At 37.1% G+C, this 21,501-nt stretch overlaps 1 protein-coding gene across 4 annotated transcripts in view; it reads right to left on the bottom strand.

Annotated features, from left to right (window-relative positions):
- The window catches only part of IARS1 (isoleucyl-tRNA synthetase 1), a 101,461-nt gene that overhangs the window by 21,288 nt on the left and 58,672 nt on the right, over positions 1 to 21,501 (bottom strand). For all 4 annotated transcript variants that reach the window (XM_027467325.3, XM_038185791.2, XM_021276421.4 and 1 more), the window contains 7 exons: positions 18,758 to 18,905; positions 15,729 to 15,849; positions 11,245 to 11,336; positions 10,763 to 10,840; positions 10,193 to 10,314; positions 7,068 to 7,170; positions 6,784 to 6,867 (listed from right to left, as the gene is read on the bottom strand). In XM_027467325.3, coding sequence (XP_027323126.1) covers positions 6,784 to 6,867; positions 7,068 to 7,170; positions 10,193 to 10,314; positions 10,763 to 10,840; positions 11,245 to 11,336; positions 15,729 to 15,849; positions 18,758 to 18,905 — 748 coding nt within the window. The remainder of the gene's footprint in view (positions 1 to 6,783; positions 6,868 to 7,067; positions 7,171 to 10,192; positions 10,315 to 10,762; positions 10,841 to 11,244; positions 11,337 to 15,728; positions 15,850 to 18,757; positions 18,906 to 21,501) is intronic.

Raw genomic sequence — 21,501 nt, 5'->3', positions numbered from 1 at the left:
TTGGAGAGAAGGATGTTTAAGGGGAATAAGATTGAGGTTTAGAAAGTTATGAAGGAGGTGGAGAAGGAACGTAAAATGATCACAGAATCACAGAATTTCTAGGTTGGAAGAGACCTTAAGATCGAGTCCAACCTCTGACCTAACACAGTCCCCACTAAACCATATCCCTAAGCTCTACATCTAAACGTCTTTTAAAGACCTCCAGGGATGGTGACTCCACCACTTCCCTGGGCAGCCTGTTCCAATGTCTAACAACCCTTTCGGTAAAGAAGCTCTTCTTAAGATCCAACCTAAAACTCCCCTGGTGCAACTTAAGCCCATTCCCCCTTGTCCTGTCATTCCAAATCTCCACCTGATCCCTCGAATGCAGTGAAAACAGTCAGAGATGGGTGTAAAACAGATCCACAGCAAGGAGTTAACCCTTGGAACCTAATGCCACGGGAGGAGGAAATCAGGAGTGTACCAGCAAATTCAACAAGCAATTACACTCACGACAACAGGCAGGCAAGAAGATATTAAAAGGAATAAGCAGGGATCTGTCCTTAAACATCTTTAATACAACAACTCCAAATGGCTGACTTCTGGATGTGTTCACTGAAAGAAGTAACCAGACACCTGTGCTCTGTAAACAGCCCTCGCTATTGCAGGACACACCGTACACTGCTAGCAGAGCTGTTATTCTAAGCCACTAAGTCACTTCTTACATTCTTAACTACAACTATTTTCCTCATCATATAAACATACTAAAATCACCATTAAAAATATAATTGCACACCCAGACATCATACAATATCAAATTCAAAACCACACAGGGAACTCTACACTTCATTCTAGCCAAGAAACAAATGCTTCACACACATAACTAACTACACCACGAACCACTGCCTTAGTGTATCTCCTGTAAATGGAAGAACCACCCTGTATCCCAATGTTATTTTGGATCTTCAAGATACCTTTACAAGGCAGGCAAAAAAACAGGCTAACAATAAAACAAACAAAGGCAGGACTTGACACCAAAATTCCCTGTTTCATGTGGTCTCACTCTATCCTTGCTGTAAAATACCAGGGACAGAACTTGGATAGTCTGAATTGCCAACATGCAGCTCTTCTACAGGTACAAAACTGTGCATATCTGGAGCACGTTACACTGCAATTCTGTAGTTTGCCTGTCAGATTGCCCAATACTTGAAGCATTGAATACTTGGAGTTGTGTTTAAATCTCCACCAGGAGGTTGTTAGAGTTCACATTGACGTGACACAGAATCAGCAAGTGCATTTGGCAAGCAAGCTGCTCCAAGTCTTGTAGGAAGCAGAAGTAAACAGTAGCAGAAAGGACTAGCAAATAGCCAGACATTTAGACTGAGAAGTAACTCTTAAATACAACCTCTGAGCTCAAAGTCTAATTCCCCAGGAAGTCCTACTGGCATGAGGAGCCACGAATACAACTGAATCTAATTTTATTTAATACATCTTTTAGGAAATCTAATGAAAATTACGTATTTCAGAAATTCAGTTTTAATCGAAATGAGCCCACAATTGGTAAATGACAACCGGGGGGGCGGGGAGTAGCAATCTGAAAAATAGCACAAGTTTAAATATGATTTTGGGCCTCATTAGATAAATTACACACAAGCATCTCTATCAGGACAAATATCCTATGCTAATTTGATTAAGAAACCATTCGTATTTATACATTATTTGTTACAAAACTAAAACAGTTCTTAAAAAAAAAAAAAAAAAAAGCAAATCTGTATCTTGGATTTCTTTATAATTGTCTCATTGTAGTGCTTTGATTTAAAATAGTGTTTATTATTACCTTCTCAATAAAGCAAAATCATCTATACATGTACCTGCTAACACTCATATACACAAACTGAAGCAACTGATTCTTCCTCCCAGTTGGAAGAGCTGCATATTCACACGTTCTCAGTGCTGTACAAGGGCCTTCAGTTTGTGCCAATACTTCATGTGCCAGACATGATCAGACTGACCTGCAACCCACCTACCAACACTGTCCAATTCTCAGAATAGAGAAGAAATGCCAGTGCTGTGCTTCAGGCTGGGCTGGGCCTTTTATTTACATGGAAAATAAATATTAGTTATGCAACACTGTGAGAAACCAAATACTGAAGGACCACACACACTGCCACAGTTTACTTGTCAGTTAGCTCAACCCATTCACTGATTCAATCTACTGTATTGCTGTGACACCGTTAACATTATGAAGTACTGGTAGACCTTGAATTTGATGAAGGGAGAGCAAATTATCTCCACGTTATTATAGCCATATGTAGAAGAGAGGGTTGAAGAGTGTACAGAAGTTGAATGCAAACAAAACACTGATTGTGCACAGACTAAAATTTACTCGGATAAAGACCTTTAACTAGAAGTAGTTAAAAAGAAAAGCCCTGAAACTAGTGTTGTAAAAGGCTTGAGCTACTAATGAATAAAATGCAACCACATCGAACAGTTATTTCATTTTGTGAGCTTGGTTCTTTTTGCATGACAACTCCATGCTCTGGACAGTTCTAATATTAAGTTCCATTTATTTAAATTATTTTGTATGTTTTGATGATGAGAGTAAGACTACAGATCAAAGAATACAGTTATTATTTTTAAAAAGTGATCAGCATTTTTCAGAGAACTGACAACTGTATTTTTCAATGTCTTTAGTTGGCAACTGCATGAGATGAAATGGTGCAAATTTTCTTAGATATTACCTCTGGCACTAGAAACACACCTCTGGCAGTAACCAAAGGTTCTGAAGTTGTGAATATGGAAGGAGGTTGATGAATAAAACTGCAAATAATACTGCAAAGTAATACTACCCACTTGCCCATATTCATTGATCTCTACAGCTGTGAGCTGTCCTGGTAAACAACTAAATTGATTGCAATGCAGTAGAAAAAACACATATGCTTTTGCATCAGCCTGATGAATTTTAAGATAGAAAATACTTTGTGCTATTTTTTATTATGCATTTGTACTTCCATAAAGGTATTTACGTTTGTTGAAATTCATCTCCCTAAAACATATATGTTAACTTTGTTTGAAATAGCAAATTAAGTGAAACCTACTTTTGCATATTCATCCAGTTCTGCAATAATTTACCAAGTTGTGAGGTTCTTGTCACCTTTTACCAGCTGTACAAGTCGACAGCAAATTTTTCCACCCACCTTTTTGAAGTACTTTGAGTAAGCAAACTTCATCTCCTTTAAAACTGGATTCTGTACAACAATTAATTCCAGTTTTCTGATGAAGAAAATGTGGTAAACACTAACCTAAACTTCAAAAACTGTGTTATTGGTACTGAAATTGTTAAGAATAATAGTAATTCTGAAGTGGCATCACAGTTGCCAAGTCTAAGAGAAACAGTCAATACGCTACAATGACAGAAAAACGTGACCAATCCTACTTGCAAATCAATTAAGATTTATTTTTTTAATCAAAGTTCATTCAGTGCATAATTCTTAAGAATTTAAGTTCCACAGTAATTAAAAATGTACAAGTATATAACATGGATCTGAAAAATACCTTGTACAACAAGCCATGACTCCCTTAGCCAGTGCTCCTAAGTTACCCCCAAATAATTTTTGAAAGCCTGGTATAGATGCATACTTAGGCTGATACATGACTGGAAGTTTAGGAGGTCCTCTCCACTGCTTCAGTCATCTATTGAATTCCCTGTCATCAGCTGGCACAGCTGCTGTCACCAAGACAAGCATGATGACTTTATCTTGCTCACGCTGATGCACGTTTTTGTTTTCCTTGTTACAAAGTACTTCATCTTGACAATGACAACTCCAACCAAAAAAAGTTGCATCAGACTGTAAGCATGGGACAATTTTCTGTTACAAAGCTCTCTCTAGACAGCTACATTTAAAGGGAGAACCCTTAACCCTTAAGGACAGGGATACAATAGAGATCATGTGTTTTCTGTATGAGGAAAGAAATCCTTGTAATACACTACTGCCAAACTTACTACACTCAAAAAAGAACTTGTAACTCACATCTTCCAAGACACGTTTCCCTACTTATGTTACATAAGCCTATGGAAAGAAAAAAAATCATTAAGTGTTAAACATCATAACTTTACGCTTCACATGCTACCAGCATGCATTAGTACAGCCACTGGAATTGACTCTGTCACGATCATATTCCGATTGATCTGGAAAGTGACAGATTTAGACAAATTAAAAATGACAAGAAGGTCAAAGACCAATAAGCCATTACAGTAAAAAAATAACACAAACCAAAGACAGACTGCCAAACCTGCCACTCCTATATTTTACCAGCACTTCTGAGACTTTAAGTTGATACACCATGGAAGGAATTTCCTGAAGACAGAAATAAGACAGTAAGCTCCTCAACAGAGTCAAATTCAAAGCTTCAGTATTGTGGATGGAGATGAAGGAAAGGAACCAGTCTGAACTGTGAAGTATTTCCCACCCAGTTACTGCCCATTCACCCATCCAAAGGAGTCACACACTAATATGACAGCAGCTGGGAAGTATACTGGAGATAAAACAGAACAAAGAATTCAGTTGCAACAGTAATCTGTTTTTAGTATATCTGCCACAAGCACTTAAAACTGAGGAAAAGAACAAACTGAGAAGGATAATGAAAAATATACCCTGTGGCTCACCTATTCACATATGAAGCTATCGAAAGGAAAGAGAAGTCACATAAGCTGTGCGGATGTACAACTGAACTACTGTTCAAAATTGTTTTCTTTTCTTTTTTTCCTTGTGTAAGTAGAGATTATTTCAAACAATTAAGATTTGAGAAGGCAGGACCTAAGAAGGCTAAAGCTTACAGTTCACAGGTATTCAGAAATGGTATTAGAACTTCTATGTGAAATCTCTTTTAATAGTTAAACATGTCAATAAAAGATGGTAGTGGGGGGATGTTAGTTTTGGTGTTACATTATACTTGGTCTCTTTAATGATACTCTTGTAATTACTCTACTATCCCTCCCTCAAAAAAGGCTGTTAAAGGAGGTCTGAAGTGGTTTCATCAAGGTGGTTTGGTTTCCAAGGCCCCTGGACAAAGCTGGAATGCATTCTATGTACATTCACTGAATTAAGGAACAAACAAATACAATGGGACTGTGTAAGGAAATGAATCAAGTGAAAAATCCAAAAAGACTCAGTACAGAAACTAGCCATGAAACAACCCCAAGTTTATTCTCTAGTGCAAAGCATGTTTTCTGCCCAATATCAACACCCAGTAAGCACTATTAGAATTCTGCTTTATCAGCCAAGAGCCGCTATTTGAAATGCAATTCCTTCCTCCCAACGACACATCCAGTTACAACAAAGTAGTCATGACATATGTCCCCAGGCAACACAGTCAAAGACTTGGGTGACAAGCAATCATCTATCCCAATGAAAGATTACTACAGAAAGAGGAAATTAAGACTGTTCATTTGGAACAGTATTGCTTAACAAGTCTTTCTTCTTCCCTCACTGCCTTCCAGACTGGTTCTGGAAGGCCTCCAGTCTTACACTGGAGATACTTACCTATTTCACTCTTGCTCAGTGAAGCAATTAGAAAGCCCTTAGGCTGCTAGCTCAGAAAAACTGCACATAGCATAGCTCATGATATCAAATGCATTATCATGATAAATTTAATAATTAAGAACCGAGGGTTTGCAAGTTGTTTACAAGACACCAACAACTAGAAAAACATTTCAATGTATACTTGGCATAGTGGCTTTTTTTAATAAATAAAAGCACCATGGTTCATCTAAATTCATTATCGCAGCTGAGAAGCTGTTTCTTATCACTATTCCGTCTTACTGTTTGATTACTTTTGTACATCACTGATGTGAAAGTGCATATAAAATCTATGTGTAATGAAATTTAATTGAACATAAAGCTTAAAAAAGCATATTCTACAAACAATCTGGTAAACGATCAAAATGCAATAGGCTTTGTGCCTTCAAAACAACTGCTGAAATGCAGCATTGAAGTTTAAAAGATTTATTTATAGCATTAACATATAAATAAATGAAGTTTATTTATAAAAAAACTTTTTCATTTCACTTCTTAAAATACTATGAATTTTTACATGACTGACTAAAAGCAGGAAGTCCAGCCAACTTCAGAAAGTTAAGCTCAAAAAACCAAGAAGGTTTATTTTATTTTTGAATGACAAGGCTTTTATCCAAATAAAGATTTAGAAGTAGGGCAGAGTCTGCATTTCTCTAATGGACACATATTAGAAGAGTATTTCATTGGCATACAGGGGTAGATAAGTGTATGAAATTGTATGGACTAAGACCTTATTTATTTGACCTTTTATTTGTTAAGCAACATCTTAACTGGGCTCTTATTCTCTCTTACACGGAACTCCCCTCTGTCAAACCCTCCACTTATCATCAAACTGTTTTTAATGCCTTTTAACTGAAAGTGAACACAAATTTTCTAACTCAACTCTTTGACAACATGTAGTTGAATCTTACCTTATTCTTAATCAGAAAATGTTTTTCCCTTCACTCAAGGAGGAAAAACAGGACTTCCTTAAAGAGGTCATTGGAAATACTATGTGGTGGTCATTTTGAGAGGAAGCATTTCTTAGTACTACAACTGCCTGCTTAAGAATCACCCATTCACCTTCATTTCTGCACATATCATATTTCTTTTCATTACAACTCTTTTAAGTGAATTTTACCTAGTGAGATATTACCATAGAACACAGGGGTGGTTAGGATTTTTTTTTTTTTTTGAGGTAACTGACTAACATACACAGTCCACTTCAGTGTCATGCTCATGTTCTTACCTCAAGTATGTATTTCTCCAGAGAGCTGATGTTTTCCAGTGCCTCTGGATCCCGATGGATAACAACTACTTCTTTCAGAGGATACTAGGGAGAAGAAAACAAACTTTTGTCCTTCCAAGTAAAAATAAAGAATGTCCAAAATTATGTAGTTATTTGAACTATTTCACTATTGATTTCTAATTGTTATTCCAAACTTTATTATGCCATTTTCCACAGCTTATCCTGAAGTTGCAAAGCTAGTGCATATTCACAAGGTATTAATAAGAGTTAGTAAGACTTCTAACCTTTACTGGAATGGTTTTTCTGTCTCTGATTACTCGTCCAAGCTCAATAACAGACTGCAAACAAGAAACTGCACTTTCAATTTTTTTGTCGATCAGATCCTCCCTAGGTCAAAAAAAAAATAGGAAACATTAAAATGATTCATCATTTCTGTATTGGTTTAAGAAGATTTAAAACATTTGACCCATTTCTCTGAAATTTCCTAGAAGAGACTCAATTATGCCCTGTTTGGGGCAATTTCAAAAATGAACAAACATGTTTTTCTTCTCTCTTTGTGGAGAAGACGACGGAAAAATCTTACTGTAAGACAAAAACAGCTATTTTAAAATAATCTTTTATTAGCAGCTCTCACAAGATGGCGATGATGGATTGAGTCATACTACCTGTTTTATTAATATCCAGTAAAAAGCAAAATTTACATTCCTAATATCACAAGATGATGCAAAAAGGTTTTATAAATAGAATACTTACAATGACAATGAAATACCTATAATGAAACCAACTTGCTGGATCTCAATGCATCTTTTCAGGAATTCTACATACTATAGCTTGATGTTTTAGACAGTCCTGTCATCTCTTCTGGCTTCATCATTTTTCCTGGCTTCATCATTTTAACACCCTTCCATTTTGAGGCAGCTCCCCCCCTCCTGTGTTTTTTTCCTTCAGTAAGCTGACATTCACTTCTTGTTTCAAACATACTAACATCCAAAAGTTCTGAGAACGTGTTTTTCTTGATTTCTTGAGAAGCTGCATAACTTGAGCAGCTCTTTTAAAACTGCACTAACGTCATATCAAGATCAGAGGTACTGGCTCAAAACACAATTTTAAATAAAGCAACGTTGGTAGCTATAATGTAAGTAGTAAAAGTATTGGGATTAAAACCATGCATTTGGTAAGAACTAACCAAAAAAAAAAAAAAAAACAAAACTGATAAAGCAAGAACATGTGTCCACAACTATTGCACCAGGGCTTCAATTAAAACATTACTTCATATTTTAAAGCTTCTGTTCTTCCAAAAGCTAGTAGCCATGATGGTCCTCAAAAAATATCTTGGAAATACATAAGTTGCATGATGTAATGTTTTTGAACCCAGAAAGGTTCAAATAGTAGAATGTAGAAATATTTCACCATTGCTTGCCGTTACCTAACAACACTGTGGAGCCATAAAACAAGAATGGATTTCATGGATTGCATGTACATCCACAAAATCTAATACAAGCAACCTGTTCAGACACCAAGCAACCAAACAATACCTCAGGTATTCATTCAAGTTCAGCTGTGAAAGTGGCCAAGTCCCTCAGCTTTCTCTGTGTACAGCCATCATATCGTCAGAGATTAAAGTCGTATTTTCTAAGACTGCACCAAGAAAGTTTTCATGTCTCTCTTTTTTGGCTGACAGTATTTTCCTTATGCAGTCATCAGAAAAGTATTCCAAGAAAAAACACAAATGACATCCTTAGCAACTCAAGGTGAAACTCTAAACCTCAACAATAATTTAGTTTTGAAAATATCTTCTTATCTGACAAGGAGAATAATTGATACATAGGAGATCCAGTAAATTAGACAAACTTCTTGCAGACAAAAACCCAAACAAATACAAGAAAAAGGGAAACTGTGCAGCCACTGAAATACATCATGTTTGCACAATGCAGCATGAAGTCAGTCAGCACTAACAGGAACAAAAGAAGTGACTAAGCCACTTTTAAACAGTCATGCTAAGTGCGTGCCTGAACTGAGCTCCTACAAATATAATCCATTAGTCCATACTCCAGGAACATAAAAACATTTGTGGTAACTCTGAAGTCTCACATTCTTTGATTACCTATTCTTTGCAGCACTTTCCCAGAGAACAGAAAACCAGCACCATCATCATTAGGCGAATCTGAAACTCCTTTTTGCAACAGCTCACTACTAAAGCAAGCAGAAAGAACAAACCTCTTCCTCAAAGGATATAGTATCCATGAAAGAAACATTACCACAAGGTTTGAATTCTTCAACTAGCATGTAAAATACCAAGGTCAGCTCCTTTGTCCTTAGGGGTTTTTAAACCGAGCCGCAATACAACAGGAAATAGAGAAGCGTGCTCCTCTCATATTCAGTGACTAACAGCAGACTGAAATGCAGGCACTAACTTAATCCACTAACAAAACACCAAGGCAACAATGAGTAACTGATTATTATAATATTGCTGCCTCCCTTGGTGGGACCAAGAAAACAAAACAAAACAAAAACAAACAAAAAAAAACAAGAAGCAAACTTCAGTTGTCAAATTCTAGCTGGGTCAAGTTGATAATCCAGGACTTAATTTGATATAACCATCACCAAGCTAAACCTTTTTCTAGCACTTCCAAAAAAACCCTCACCCATCTGCATTCAAACAAAAAGGATCCATCTGAAAAGCCCTCTCGTGTTATGTATCCTCTTACAAGGAAGTGGCAATCTCTGGACAATGGTTCAAATTCCTGATCTGTAGCCAAAAGAACTCACTCTGCTGGCTCCATATGTGGTCCACACAAAACAATAATTTTAATCCACGTGGGATTTGGCATCAACATTTGCCAAGAGATGAGGGGATTCTTGCATTCTTGCGACTGTAGGGCCTGCAAGGAGGTTTTGAAATCCTCTGGGGCTCTTTATAGGTAAACATTACAGCTTTTAGCCAGTATGGTTTGCAGAGTGAAAAGGATATTCCTCAACTGCCATAAGCAGGAATACACATTTCCAGCACAGCGTTTCCTCCTAATTGTTTTCCTTCCTATCGCTACAATCCTTTAACCTAGAAGTCTGCTGCCTAAACATGGAGGGAAAATTTCCAGCTTTGACAGGCGAGTGCAAAGTGTATTGCTAGTGAAATGTCCTCCTACAGTGAAGAGGCTAGCAATCAGTTTAATTAAACTTGAACATTTTGCACTTACAGAAAAAAAATGTGTTAACCAACATCCTAAAAACTCTTCTTGGTTACTTTGTATCATTCATATTATTAAAGCAGCTCCTTTTCCTGTTACTCAAAGCAGTTTACAACACACATAACAGAAGGAGCACTTCTCTGTGACAAGCAAATTAAAAACAAACAAACAAAAACAAACAAAAACACCCACCATTTTGCCACAGAACAGCTGTTTCTTACCTCACTTGGGGAAGCATGAGGTAGTGGATGCTTTCAGTATTCTTTTCCTGTACTGAGGCTGGATCAATAAGTGTCTTCAGGTTCTGGTACATCAGCTCAGTGATGAATGGAGTATATGGTGCCTGTAATGTTGCATTCATTCTTTCACCATCTTTTCTTTATTGTTTGTACACTATGAATCAGTAATACTTATGAATGAAATAAGGACAGTTCAGCAAAAACGTGATGCTTACACAGTGTCTTCAATGCAGAACTGTGAAGTTAATCAAAATGCTGCCTGAACTAAATGATGAAACTGGTACTACTTATTGACCTGCTTTCTGAGCTTCGTGTTTGGGTATCAGAAGGGAAATCTGAATGTCTCTTTAAGCCAGGTGATATTTGCAGAAAAACAAACAAAAGGGGGAGGTGGAAAATGAACTGTGCTGCTTAAGTCAATAGTAATATACTTTTTCTCCAACTAAGTTCAGTCTCTGTACCCCCAATTTCTACAGTCAACTTAGAAACCAAGATGCATGCTTTTAGATAAACTATGTTAATAAAAGTCAGTTAGTTATGTAATTCCCTTACCATAAGTCGGCACATGGAGTACAAAACACTGAACAAGGTTTCCAGGGCCCTAATGCAGTCTTCAGTCCCATTCTCACCCTATTCAAAGCATTAACCAAGATTAGAAACAATGAAGGAGAAACAAACCAGTACCATTTTAGCATCACTGAACTGATTTCAGTAAATCCTAAATGAGTTTCTGTAAATTCCCAAGATTTCCTATGTTAATGCAATAAATGGGTTTTCCAAACTGCATTCATTTTGCTCAAAATCTCATCCAGCAAGTGAAACTGAGTTACAGTGCATTCTGTTGGTTAATTAGCTTTCCTCATAAATCAAGGAGGAAAAAAAACATTCTAATTTCTCATCTTCCACTTTCAGGTACAAACTTGATCATATTCAGAAGACAGCAGATAGATTGCTGCTTAATACCATGAAGCTGATATGTATTAAGTTAATGCAGACTTGGATTTAATTACAAGACCACAGAGGTAGATACATACCTTTAGTCTTCTGCGATTCATTCTAACATACCAGTTGGTCAGAATATCTACAAACTTCACTAATCGAGGGACTACGGTATACAGCCTGTAAGCTAGAAAGAAAACATTTACTGTAAGTAATATTTACCATCTACATCTATCTTCTTTCTTAAAGAAACCTATTATCAGTAGCAGCTCCGGTGTTGAGCATAAAATTTTAGCAGAAGGTTAAAAAGGTTAGAATTTTAGCAAGGTTAAAAAGTTGATTAGACATACTGTTATGTTAAATGTTAAAACCACATTAAGGAAATACACGTCATCAAGTTTCATGCTACAAGACAAACATCTACCGCCAAATTACTCTTCTCATCCTACACAAACATGCATGACAGAATCCTTATGTTTTTATCTGACTTGTAAAGAGGACAGTGGATAAAAGACCATTAATCATGAAGGATTTGGCAAATCCTGTATTTGTACATGCTATAAATACAGCCAAGTTACAAGAAGTTCACCGGAAATTATTGCAGAATCATACAATAGAATTTTATTATAAATTATTGCCAAGAGTTTTTGTCAGATTTAAAATGAGACACACATTTTAATTAATTTTCCCTGAATTATTTGCTTTTTTTCAGCAGACAGGAAGCACAGTAACAGCAAGCCTGACAAGGTATGAAGTTGTATTTTCCAAGTTCAGCATAGCTTAAAAGCATGGAGAACTGCCAGAACAAAAAACAAGGTCATCAAGAACATCATGATGCAACAGGGAAAATTTTCAAAAAATATCGTGAACAACTGAAAGCTTAACTATGACTTAGCTTCCTGAAGTAAAACTCATGTACAGCTTTTTTTTTTTTTTAATTAAGGAACTTTTTCATGTCAATTTTGAATCAGTTTCATTAATCAAGCAACTGCTGAATAAAATTTATCTTTACTTTACAAGCTTCATTATGCTTTTCATTGCATTTTCTAAAATAGAAATGGCTTTAAAGGCAGAGTACTTGTATTTAAACCTAAAAAGGAAACCCTCAGAAGATTCATGCCATGGGGGGGGAGACATTTCTGTGGGAATCTGTGTTCCTGAGAAATACCCAGTTCTTGAACAGCTATGAATCATCTAGTTAGAAGACTGGTTCATAAACAAAATAAAGCGCACACACACTAAAAAAACATTAAGGAAGAGTATACATTTAATACAACGTTCAAGTTAGCTTGGAAGCATGCATTTCTCCCCTCTTTATAACTGTAATCCTATGAACCAAGTTGTGAAATGTCACTTTTTCAGGAAGGATGCACGCAGGTGCAGGGAAGCACGTGCAGACACGCACACATTCCTTTCCATTTCAATCACCAGCAGATAGGCTGTTCTGCGCAAGAAGCACCCGACACAGGAAACGATTAAATAGTGCAAGTATGATAAGGCTTAATGTTCAGAAATACAGATTTTTGCCCCCGTATAACACGAAGGGCTGCTTGCTCTATTACTTTCCATATCATCTTTCCATTACATGTATGTTACCACTTGCCCTACTTAAAAGCTCAAGCATCCAAACCACCGAGGTTTCCATAATAAAGCTGGGGTTCAGGGGAGAGAATAGACAGCACAACTACTCGATGGCACGTATTTCATTTGGCTAAGCTAGTTCTCATCACCCTGATGCTAAGCCAGCTACCCTGTCTGCTGCTGAGGAGTTGACTGGTGCACACTGACTTCCAGCAATCCCAAAGAGAGGTGTTTCCACACCTCCATTTTGAGCACCGATTAAAAGGGGTGACAAGCAATGGCCAAAAAGCTCCTCACATACAGGCACGTGTTGAGGCGTGTGGCCTAAACACAGCTCAGTTTTGACAACTTTTCACAACTAGCAGGTGCCAGAAAGCAGCATCATGTCAGCTGGCTCACTGTCCTGAAATGCATACGTTAGGGGAGTTTTTAAGCTCTCCTCAAACCACAGCTATGAAGGTTTTATTATATACACCTTCCTGAAGGCTTTCTAGGGTCTCTACACTACACCAAAGCTGGAGGGTGCTGAGGTACGCTGATGTGCAGGCTACTAGTAGATATTGGGGCAGAATTAATTAAGTTCCACTTCATGGAAACATCTTTGTAGGGGCAGGAGAGTGGTGTAAAATATAGCTCCACTATAAATTACACTTTAATGAGCAGCAGAAGCCAAGCTTAATTGCAAAGTTTCCCCCCCCATGATGTCTCCCTGCCATTTAGAGCCTCAAGCATGCATGCTCGTATACATGGTCATACAGAGAGGTGCACAAACAGCACATTATGGCACAACCTGGGCCATTTCCCTGAACAGTAGCACCCAAACTGCACCTCAGCACCACTGCTTCTGCTGCATTTTAGATGTGGCATTCAAATTATTACACACATCTTGGAGGTTACAGATCTGCACAGCATTAGCTGGCAAATGCCACCATTGACTTCTGCTGCCATCGTGTCATGTCTGCAACAGCTTCTGCACTCATATGTTCATTATTTTTGGAATCAGCTTCTAAAATGAAGCTTGTATAGTGTATTTATCGCCTTTACTCGGGGTTTGAGGTTATCAGCCACAATTATGACCTTTCCTTGCCTCCTTCTGAAAACAACATTTTTCCTGATTCAAGTCATTTGAAGTAGCAAGTCTTAAAAAAAATCAAAATGTGATTTATTTTAAATATTAGTACAACAGAGCACCGTGTCACAGTACACTCATTTACTGCACATCTGACTGAATTCAGAGTTTACGCAGAAAAATAAATTGAAAAAACATGTTTATTACTCATTTCCAAATGGGATATATCAATCATGTCATTGTCATTGATGTCATCATGTCATTGATGAATGTATCATAATATCTTCTTCTAACACAAAAGTCAATGGCATTTAATATCATCAATATTACAATCTTGGAATTCTTTACATTGCCATTTTCCAACAGGAAGTTTCTCTGAATGATCTTCTTGCTTTGTAAAGATGGCAGCTGACACATCCCTTTGCGTTAGCTTCCTCTTAGAAACCCAGAGCACAATTGAAGTTCTGCCCCACTATCATCTTCCCACAAACATTATTTCTGTTCAAACTCCATACTAATCCAAGATCCCACGTACACATTTACAAATCAATTTTCCACTTTCACAGAATCACAAAATGGTTGAGGTTGGAAGGGGACCTCTGAAGATCACTTAGTCCCTCAAAACATTTTCCTCTTAATACAGAGCATGTAAACTCGGATAGACCCTGTGTATTTCTCTAGTAATAGATGAAATTCAACAAATACCATCAAACATCAAGGACAAAACTCCTGGGAAAAAGACACGTTTTTGACAACAGAGTGCTTTTATCATAACTCTGTCTTCGGTAGCTTGAGGATTCCTTTCTTCCTTTAATGAGATGTTTCAGATGACTTCGCCTGAACTTCATTACTGAAATAAAATGCTTTACCTACTGTAGCAAAATAAACACATGTCCTGGTGAGAATGAACGTACCAGTCTGAGGGTGGGAGGGGAAGCACAAGAGATGACTGATGCAGAAAAGGACTGTCCTATATCCCTGTGAACTCCAGCTTGGCATTATCTGTTATTCCAGTAATAAAAATTTCCCCAAGCCAAAGCACACCTGTTGGAAGGCTTCTAAAAATTATTCCAATGGCAACTTAAGATCACTGGCATGGGGGGTTGTTTGTTGATTCATAAGCAGGGACTACAATGGCAAAAGCCATCTTCTTTCCAGTATTGAGGTGTCTGGTGCCCTTAAAGGCACGAAAATCTCTTCAGATCCCCATCACGACTTCATCTGCAAGTTTGTAGGCTTGCTGGATCATGCTAACTAGTTCAAGGGCTTCTACATCTTCTCATTGCAATTTACGTTGTCTTAATATAAAATGAAATGATTAAGAGGTACAGGATGATGAAAAAGACAACATATACATGGAGAAAACCAGTGAGAGCTTCTTTATAAAGCTACATAGTAAATTGGCAGTATTCTGTCCTTTTGTGCGTATTCCCAGTATGATTACAAAGAAACCCTCTCCATGGAATAAAGTAAGGAAAAGCTTGTCCCCATGCCCCTGTATCACTCCAAAATTTTGTATTTAGCTGGTTTGATCACTGCCCATTGTATTTAAAAATTATTTATTTATAGCTTCCCTAAATTCTATTTGGAATCCTTTTCACTGTCATCTTTCAGGTACTGTAACAGTATTATTCATTACTCCAAGCACTGCAGAAGATGGTACAGCAGGAAGCCACATCACCAAACTGATAGGATTAGCTATGGTAAAAAAGCGTCATCACTTTTCAACATCTCACAAGCAACTACAGCAAAATCTGCATTGATACCTATAAAGACACTATTCTACGCATTACTGTAACTGGTTAAAGATTTCCTTCCTTTTATCTGAACTGTAAGTCTCAAGTGAACTGTGGAAGTCTATGGATGAAATGGTTAGTTCCCTAATCAAAAATTGAACATACGTACACCCCCCCCCCAACATGTGCATACCTGCCATTTCAGCTTTGAAGAACTGTATGAGTGATTGGGTGAAAGAAAGAATCCATTTATCCATGATGTTATTGCTCTCCTTAACTGTGTTCTCATTGTAAAGGAATTCTCTTCCCTCCTCCTATCATCAACATAAAAACACAAAACACATTTTCAAGTCATAAGGGTATATATTCCAATCTCTATATCGAGCCACCTTTCAGACAGAAGTATTTTGTCACCTTCACTCTGTGTTATGCCGGTTTCCTAAGGGGGAACACAAATTCCAGAAACATATGCAAGAGAAATGGCCAAAGGAAAACCCAGCTTCCACTGCTCCTGATTTCACCACAACACTTTCAACTGCAAAGGAGGCCTGTTACGTGCATAAAGGGCCAGAAAGCAGTACTGCACAAACTGCTATGCAGTAGTCCCTTCCCCACTTGCCCTGTAAATCATAGCTTCCAGATACAGGGTAGGAGTCTTGAATTTACAGAACTCTTTCATCCAGGAGGATCCAAAGCATTTACAAGAAACGTAATGACTAAGAAGGTAAGTTGTATCCAGGGAAATGGCATTTCAAGCATAGAGTTTTAAAATCATGTGGCACTTTCAGAAGGTTAAACAAATATGAGAGCAAAAGCCCCCACTGAAAAGCAAACAAAAAACAGGAAGACTTTTAGGCATCTAAATGTAAATAGCATGTTCTGATGCTAGACAGAATAGTGATGTTTGCACCCATCTGAGAAATTTCGTAACACTTGACTGATTCTGCAGGGCATTGTAAGCAATATCACAAGAAAGCACAATCATCTGTGCTGTGCCAACAGTCTGACTCGTCTGCACATGGATGTTCTTAAAACTAGCAGAAAATGGGGTGGGGGAGGATTTTTTTTTTAATATATATATATATACACACACACATATATATATTTATTTTTATTTATTATTTTATTTAGATTTACCATCAGTATTTAACATCTGGTTTTGACAAGTTTCTGGACTCTGCCCTCCCTTGAAATCCAGATGAAAAGATCTGTTTAGATTATTTGACCCAATAGCTATCCTTCTAACTGTGTAAATGGATGCTTACATTTTTTAGGATTAAAAAAAAAGGCATCTGCACACCCAAAAGTGCAGCAATCAGTGTGAGGTCAGCAGGCATCAAACCAACTATAATTACTCGGTAACTGCAGTAAGCATAAAATTATAAGACTGAAATTATAATTTATCTTGCAGTAGGCAGAACATAATGAAAAAGTTTTTAAAGCCTGAGCATGAAATCTAATTTAAGCAGTAGCACCTCCAATAGCCCACTGTTTTGCCTAATATGGTACACAGTGATGGTTTTAATATTTATAAAGGAAAAATACATCTGCTGAATCACCAAAACTATCTGCTTAAGCACCTGGATTTTCCACTGGGGTCTTCCACCCTCCATTTGGCTGATCTTGCAAGATTTACCAGGATCACAGCAAAAAGCTGCAAAGCACACAAGATAACTCACAGGTTAAAGAGAAAAACTGAAATATATTTTTGGGCAATACACGTTTGTCTGAGGAAAGACGTCTAGGGATCCTGAGAAGAGATTCATTAAGTATTAGGCTCTGAAGTTACTAGACTTTCTTCCCAAAAGGGGCTGTTAAAAAGATAAAACCATTTAAGTCAGCTATTTACTGTATTATTTACTGAAGTCAGCTGCCTTTATTGCTTCAAATGGCAGTTCTCCGAAGTGATTAAACTTCTACTGTAATTTCGTGTGTAATACAAGGTTTGAACTTGTTTTTGCTTAGTTTCTACTCCCATAGAAGTCTGCACTGGCAAGTGGTAGCCTTCCATCATTAATCTTCGCTGAAAGATTATAATTAGTTTCAACAGAACCTACACAGCCTACATGCAAAATCTTCAATTCAAATGAAGTATTACTGCAGGAAACTTTAATCTTGCTTTCATTCTGCAAGTGTAGAAATTTGTGTCACTCATATAGCTTTTTTTTTTTTTTTTAGCACACTTCAAATGTAATCTGCAAGTCTAAAGCATTATTGCAAATGATTTACCTTTCTTTCCATTTCTTCATTTTTTTTTTTAAGTGACATTTAAATTTAATTTTAATTAAATATAAAAATAATTAACTGTCACGTTACACAAGACAATCTTACTGCTGTGGGTAATGCATTCCACATCAAGTATTCCCAAGTTTAATTATGAATCTGCATAAAAATATTTAAGTTACAGTACATGAAGAGATGCATTTTCAGCAGTGGCCGCTGTGACAATTTTTTTTGTTTGTTTGCAGTTCTGTTTTAAATCTGTGTGTTATTAGGGTAATGTTCTCAGCACAGAGAAACTTGCAGCACTCCTTCCTCACATGTAGCCATATCTGACCACACAATTTGGGATAACAGCAAAGAAAATGCATCAGCACTTAAAGCAGCATTAGTGACACTTAGTTCTTTCAAGCTACTAGAAGAAACCCTGATAAGACAGTCCCTAGAAAACCATCAAGGCTTGATACGGACTTTTCAGAAGAATTCCCTCAAGCACTTGTGGTACTTCACTTTTTACTGGCGTTCCCAGAAACATGACTAGCAGAGCTATTTACTTAGAAACCCATGAACTGGAAAGCCCCTATCTTATTCTCCAATTTCAGGAGTGTAAATGCAACAGCATCACATTTACCTAAAATAGAGTATTTACCTAAAAAAGAGCATGAGTTTCTCTCCTCTGAGAAACGTTAGCTTTTATGCCTTGATGGTACCCTACATTTCAGTCCTGCTTTCTATGTAATAAGCTTGGTCAAGAAGAGAAAGATGCACAAGTGATTAGCTTAATAAAATAGGATACCAACAGCAAATACAGAAATTTACAGCAAGCATACGCAACCTGACCCACCTTTGAAGTCAGCCTTACTTTGAACGAGAAGGTCAAGATCAGGTGATCTCCCAAGGTCCCTGCCAACCTAAATCTCTCTCTGATACTAATTCTCAGTAATGGTGGACAAAGCACAAAAATTTTTCCCCTTGGCATTTCCAGACTTGAGAGATCTGTACCTTATGTTCCAGGATCTGAACATTCTGAACAAGAAAACGGTATGCGTTGTACCAGGGCAGGAAGACATCCTTCAGTATATCCCTTACTCCTTCCTCCTTAAATCGCAGATTTTCTGCCCTTACCACAGGAGAATTGATAAGGTATAACCTGAAAAATAAGAACACAATACTTAAAAGCTTAAAACTGAATATAGTAATAGAAATGCACTTAAGCACACAGTGAATTCTGAGAGCTGCGTAGCAATGGAAAAATACCCAAAGGAACAGTCTCACACTAAGAACCCTAAAAAGGACAGCATTGTAAGCATGTTACATATTGAGCATATGATAATTCACTTCCTAGTGCCATGGGATTACTTCTATCACACCACATACTGAATTTGATTCAGAATTTAAATTTTCTTTTTAATCTAAAAGTTAATTGAAGTCACAACAGGTACTCAGATGCTATCACAATATAAAAACTAGCACTGGATGCACAGAATTAATGTTCATCTTTATAATGGCACCCATATATTTTTAACTCCTTAACAATGACACAGCACTTTCTACTCAATCTACTTATTCCCACCGATTAGAAAAAGGTTCAGGCTCATCACAAGGGCTTGAACAAGGCAAAGAAAGGGAGATCAGTAAAAAAAAGAAAAGCTGAAATTGATGTTGTCATAAAGTCAGCCCAAGAAGAGGAGAAAGGACGTACCTCCTACAAATACAAATATGCCTCAGCTATAGAAGTAGCTTGGAAAGAGCAAAGCAGAGGATTCAGATCACACTATAAGAAGCAGCTCCTTCCAGAACCATGGGCATCTGCAGCCAAGGATGTTCATCTACACCTGAAATCCACCCTGTCCAGTAAGACCCTTCTCAAGACAGTCTTGCTTAAGCTAACATGAGATTATCTCCTCACATCAGATACAAGACATTCCCCTGGCTTCCTTGATCATTTTGCAAAAGAAATTATCTTTATCCATATGCTTTTTATTCCCTACACAAATTCTCCATTTACAAATTGTTATCTATCTTGTTACCTCAAAAGGAAGCCAGGTCCTTCTCAGGTAACACAAAACTTCCATAAGAACTTAAATATGCTTCATTTAACTTTCCAAGTATGAAAAACAAATGAAACAATTCTTGGAGACTTTGGCATTTCCCAATAAAAATGAATTTATTAACTCATTTCCTCATGCTTTATCAACTTCAAAAATCATGATTCTAATCTAATATATCTTTACAAACACTTCCTTTAGGAGGCTTTAAAGTCTTAACGTGGTCTGACACAGCAAACTCAAGAATAGCAGATCATAAATTCTTTAGGAGAGGGTTTCCTGCATAAAAATAAAGACGGTAATGCAGGAATATCAGCAGCACAGAAACTGGCTTTTACGGAACTGTATTAAAAAAACACAAATGAGAAAAAAACAAAACCAAGCATTTTTAAACATGATAGCTGAATTCAGATTATGGATTTACAAAAACACAGAATAATTAGGCATGACAATGAACTAGTAAGCCCTTAAATGAAACCAGAATTTGCAAATATATCTGTTTAAATCAAACCACCTATCACAATTATTTGCATACATGCACTCTACTTGTTTATTTCAGAAGTAAAAAATAACTTAAGCCAAATACGAGAGCTAGTCTGGCACAAGGCTATCCATAGCCCAGGTCTGTTAGCAGTTAGGGACTTACCTAAAATAATGACCACCACAAATTACCTCCACTGTTTACTTCCTCAAGAAGCTATGATGCAAATTAATCAAAACTACAAAGCATCCATTAAATTGCACCTTTGCAACCACCTCAGCAGCACTCTCTGCAGAATCTGACTGTCACAAGTCCTAGGATAGCTTTTACAACAAGAAACTAAAGAAAATGGAGCTCTCCAAGGCCACAGCTGGTTTTAGCTTTTTGTTTGTGTTAATACAGCAGACCTATACTGTCTTACAGCACATGAATGTTTAAAGAACATTAAATTATTCTAATATAAGGATATGCCAATTATCATATGGAAAGAGAAATGAGACACCTGATGAAGGAGGATTTCTAACAATTCAGTTACACCTTGTGGCCAGGAAGCGACCAGTGGCCAGAAAGTTTAGTTACATCCACTGACCAGAAAATAAAACCTTCCTCAGATCATGCCAGTGTTATCAGGTTGTTGTAATAATGTATGAGAAATAATAGAGTAACTTCTTTTTCATCTCTCCAAAGCAGTAGTCCGTTGCATTATGTTACCTGTTCTGCATTTTAAGAACAGACAGAAAGGGCAGAGTAACGTAAAAGCAATGCTTATCTTGGAATACAGGAAAGCAAAGGGCCTATAAGCAGTATGACAAGCAACTTTTTTCTTTCCTGACATAATTCAACTTTAACACCTATCCAATCTGAGTCACAGCTCTCAGGAATACCAAAATAACTGGTTTTGGCAATTCTTACAGATTTCACACAGGATTCAAGCTTCAGGAAATCTGAAATTGGGTTGTTAAATTTACTGTGCAATCAACCTATTTCTTGTTTGCCCTTGCCATTCAATTCCATACTCATTTAAACAGCTTACATTAACATTTTCTGCTAATTTCTTTATCATGTTACTGCTGAGAATACTTCAACGCTGTACCTAAAGCATATATGTATTCTTTATATGTATATATGTACATACACATGGGTATATACAGACATGTATATAATACATACACACACACACACATTCTGCAAAAGCTAAAGTAACTCTGCAGGGAAGC

The sequence above is a fragment of the Anas platyrhynchos genome, chromosome 13, assembly GCF_047663525.1.
Source record: "Anas platyrhynchos isolate ZD024472 breed Pekin duck chromosome 13, IASCAAS_PekinDuck_T2T, whole genome shotgun sequence".
In the NCBI taxonomy this organism is placed as follows: Eukaryota; Metazoa; Chordata; class Aves; order Anseriformes; family Anatidae; genus Anas; species Anas platyrhynchos.
The sequence above is the reverse complement of the archived record's forward strand: the minus strand, read 5'-3'. Positions and strand labels throughout refer to the sequence as shown.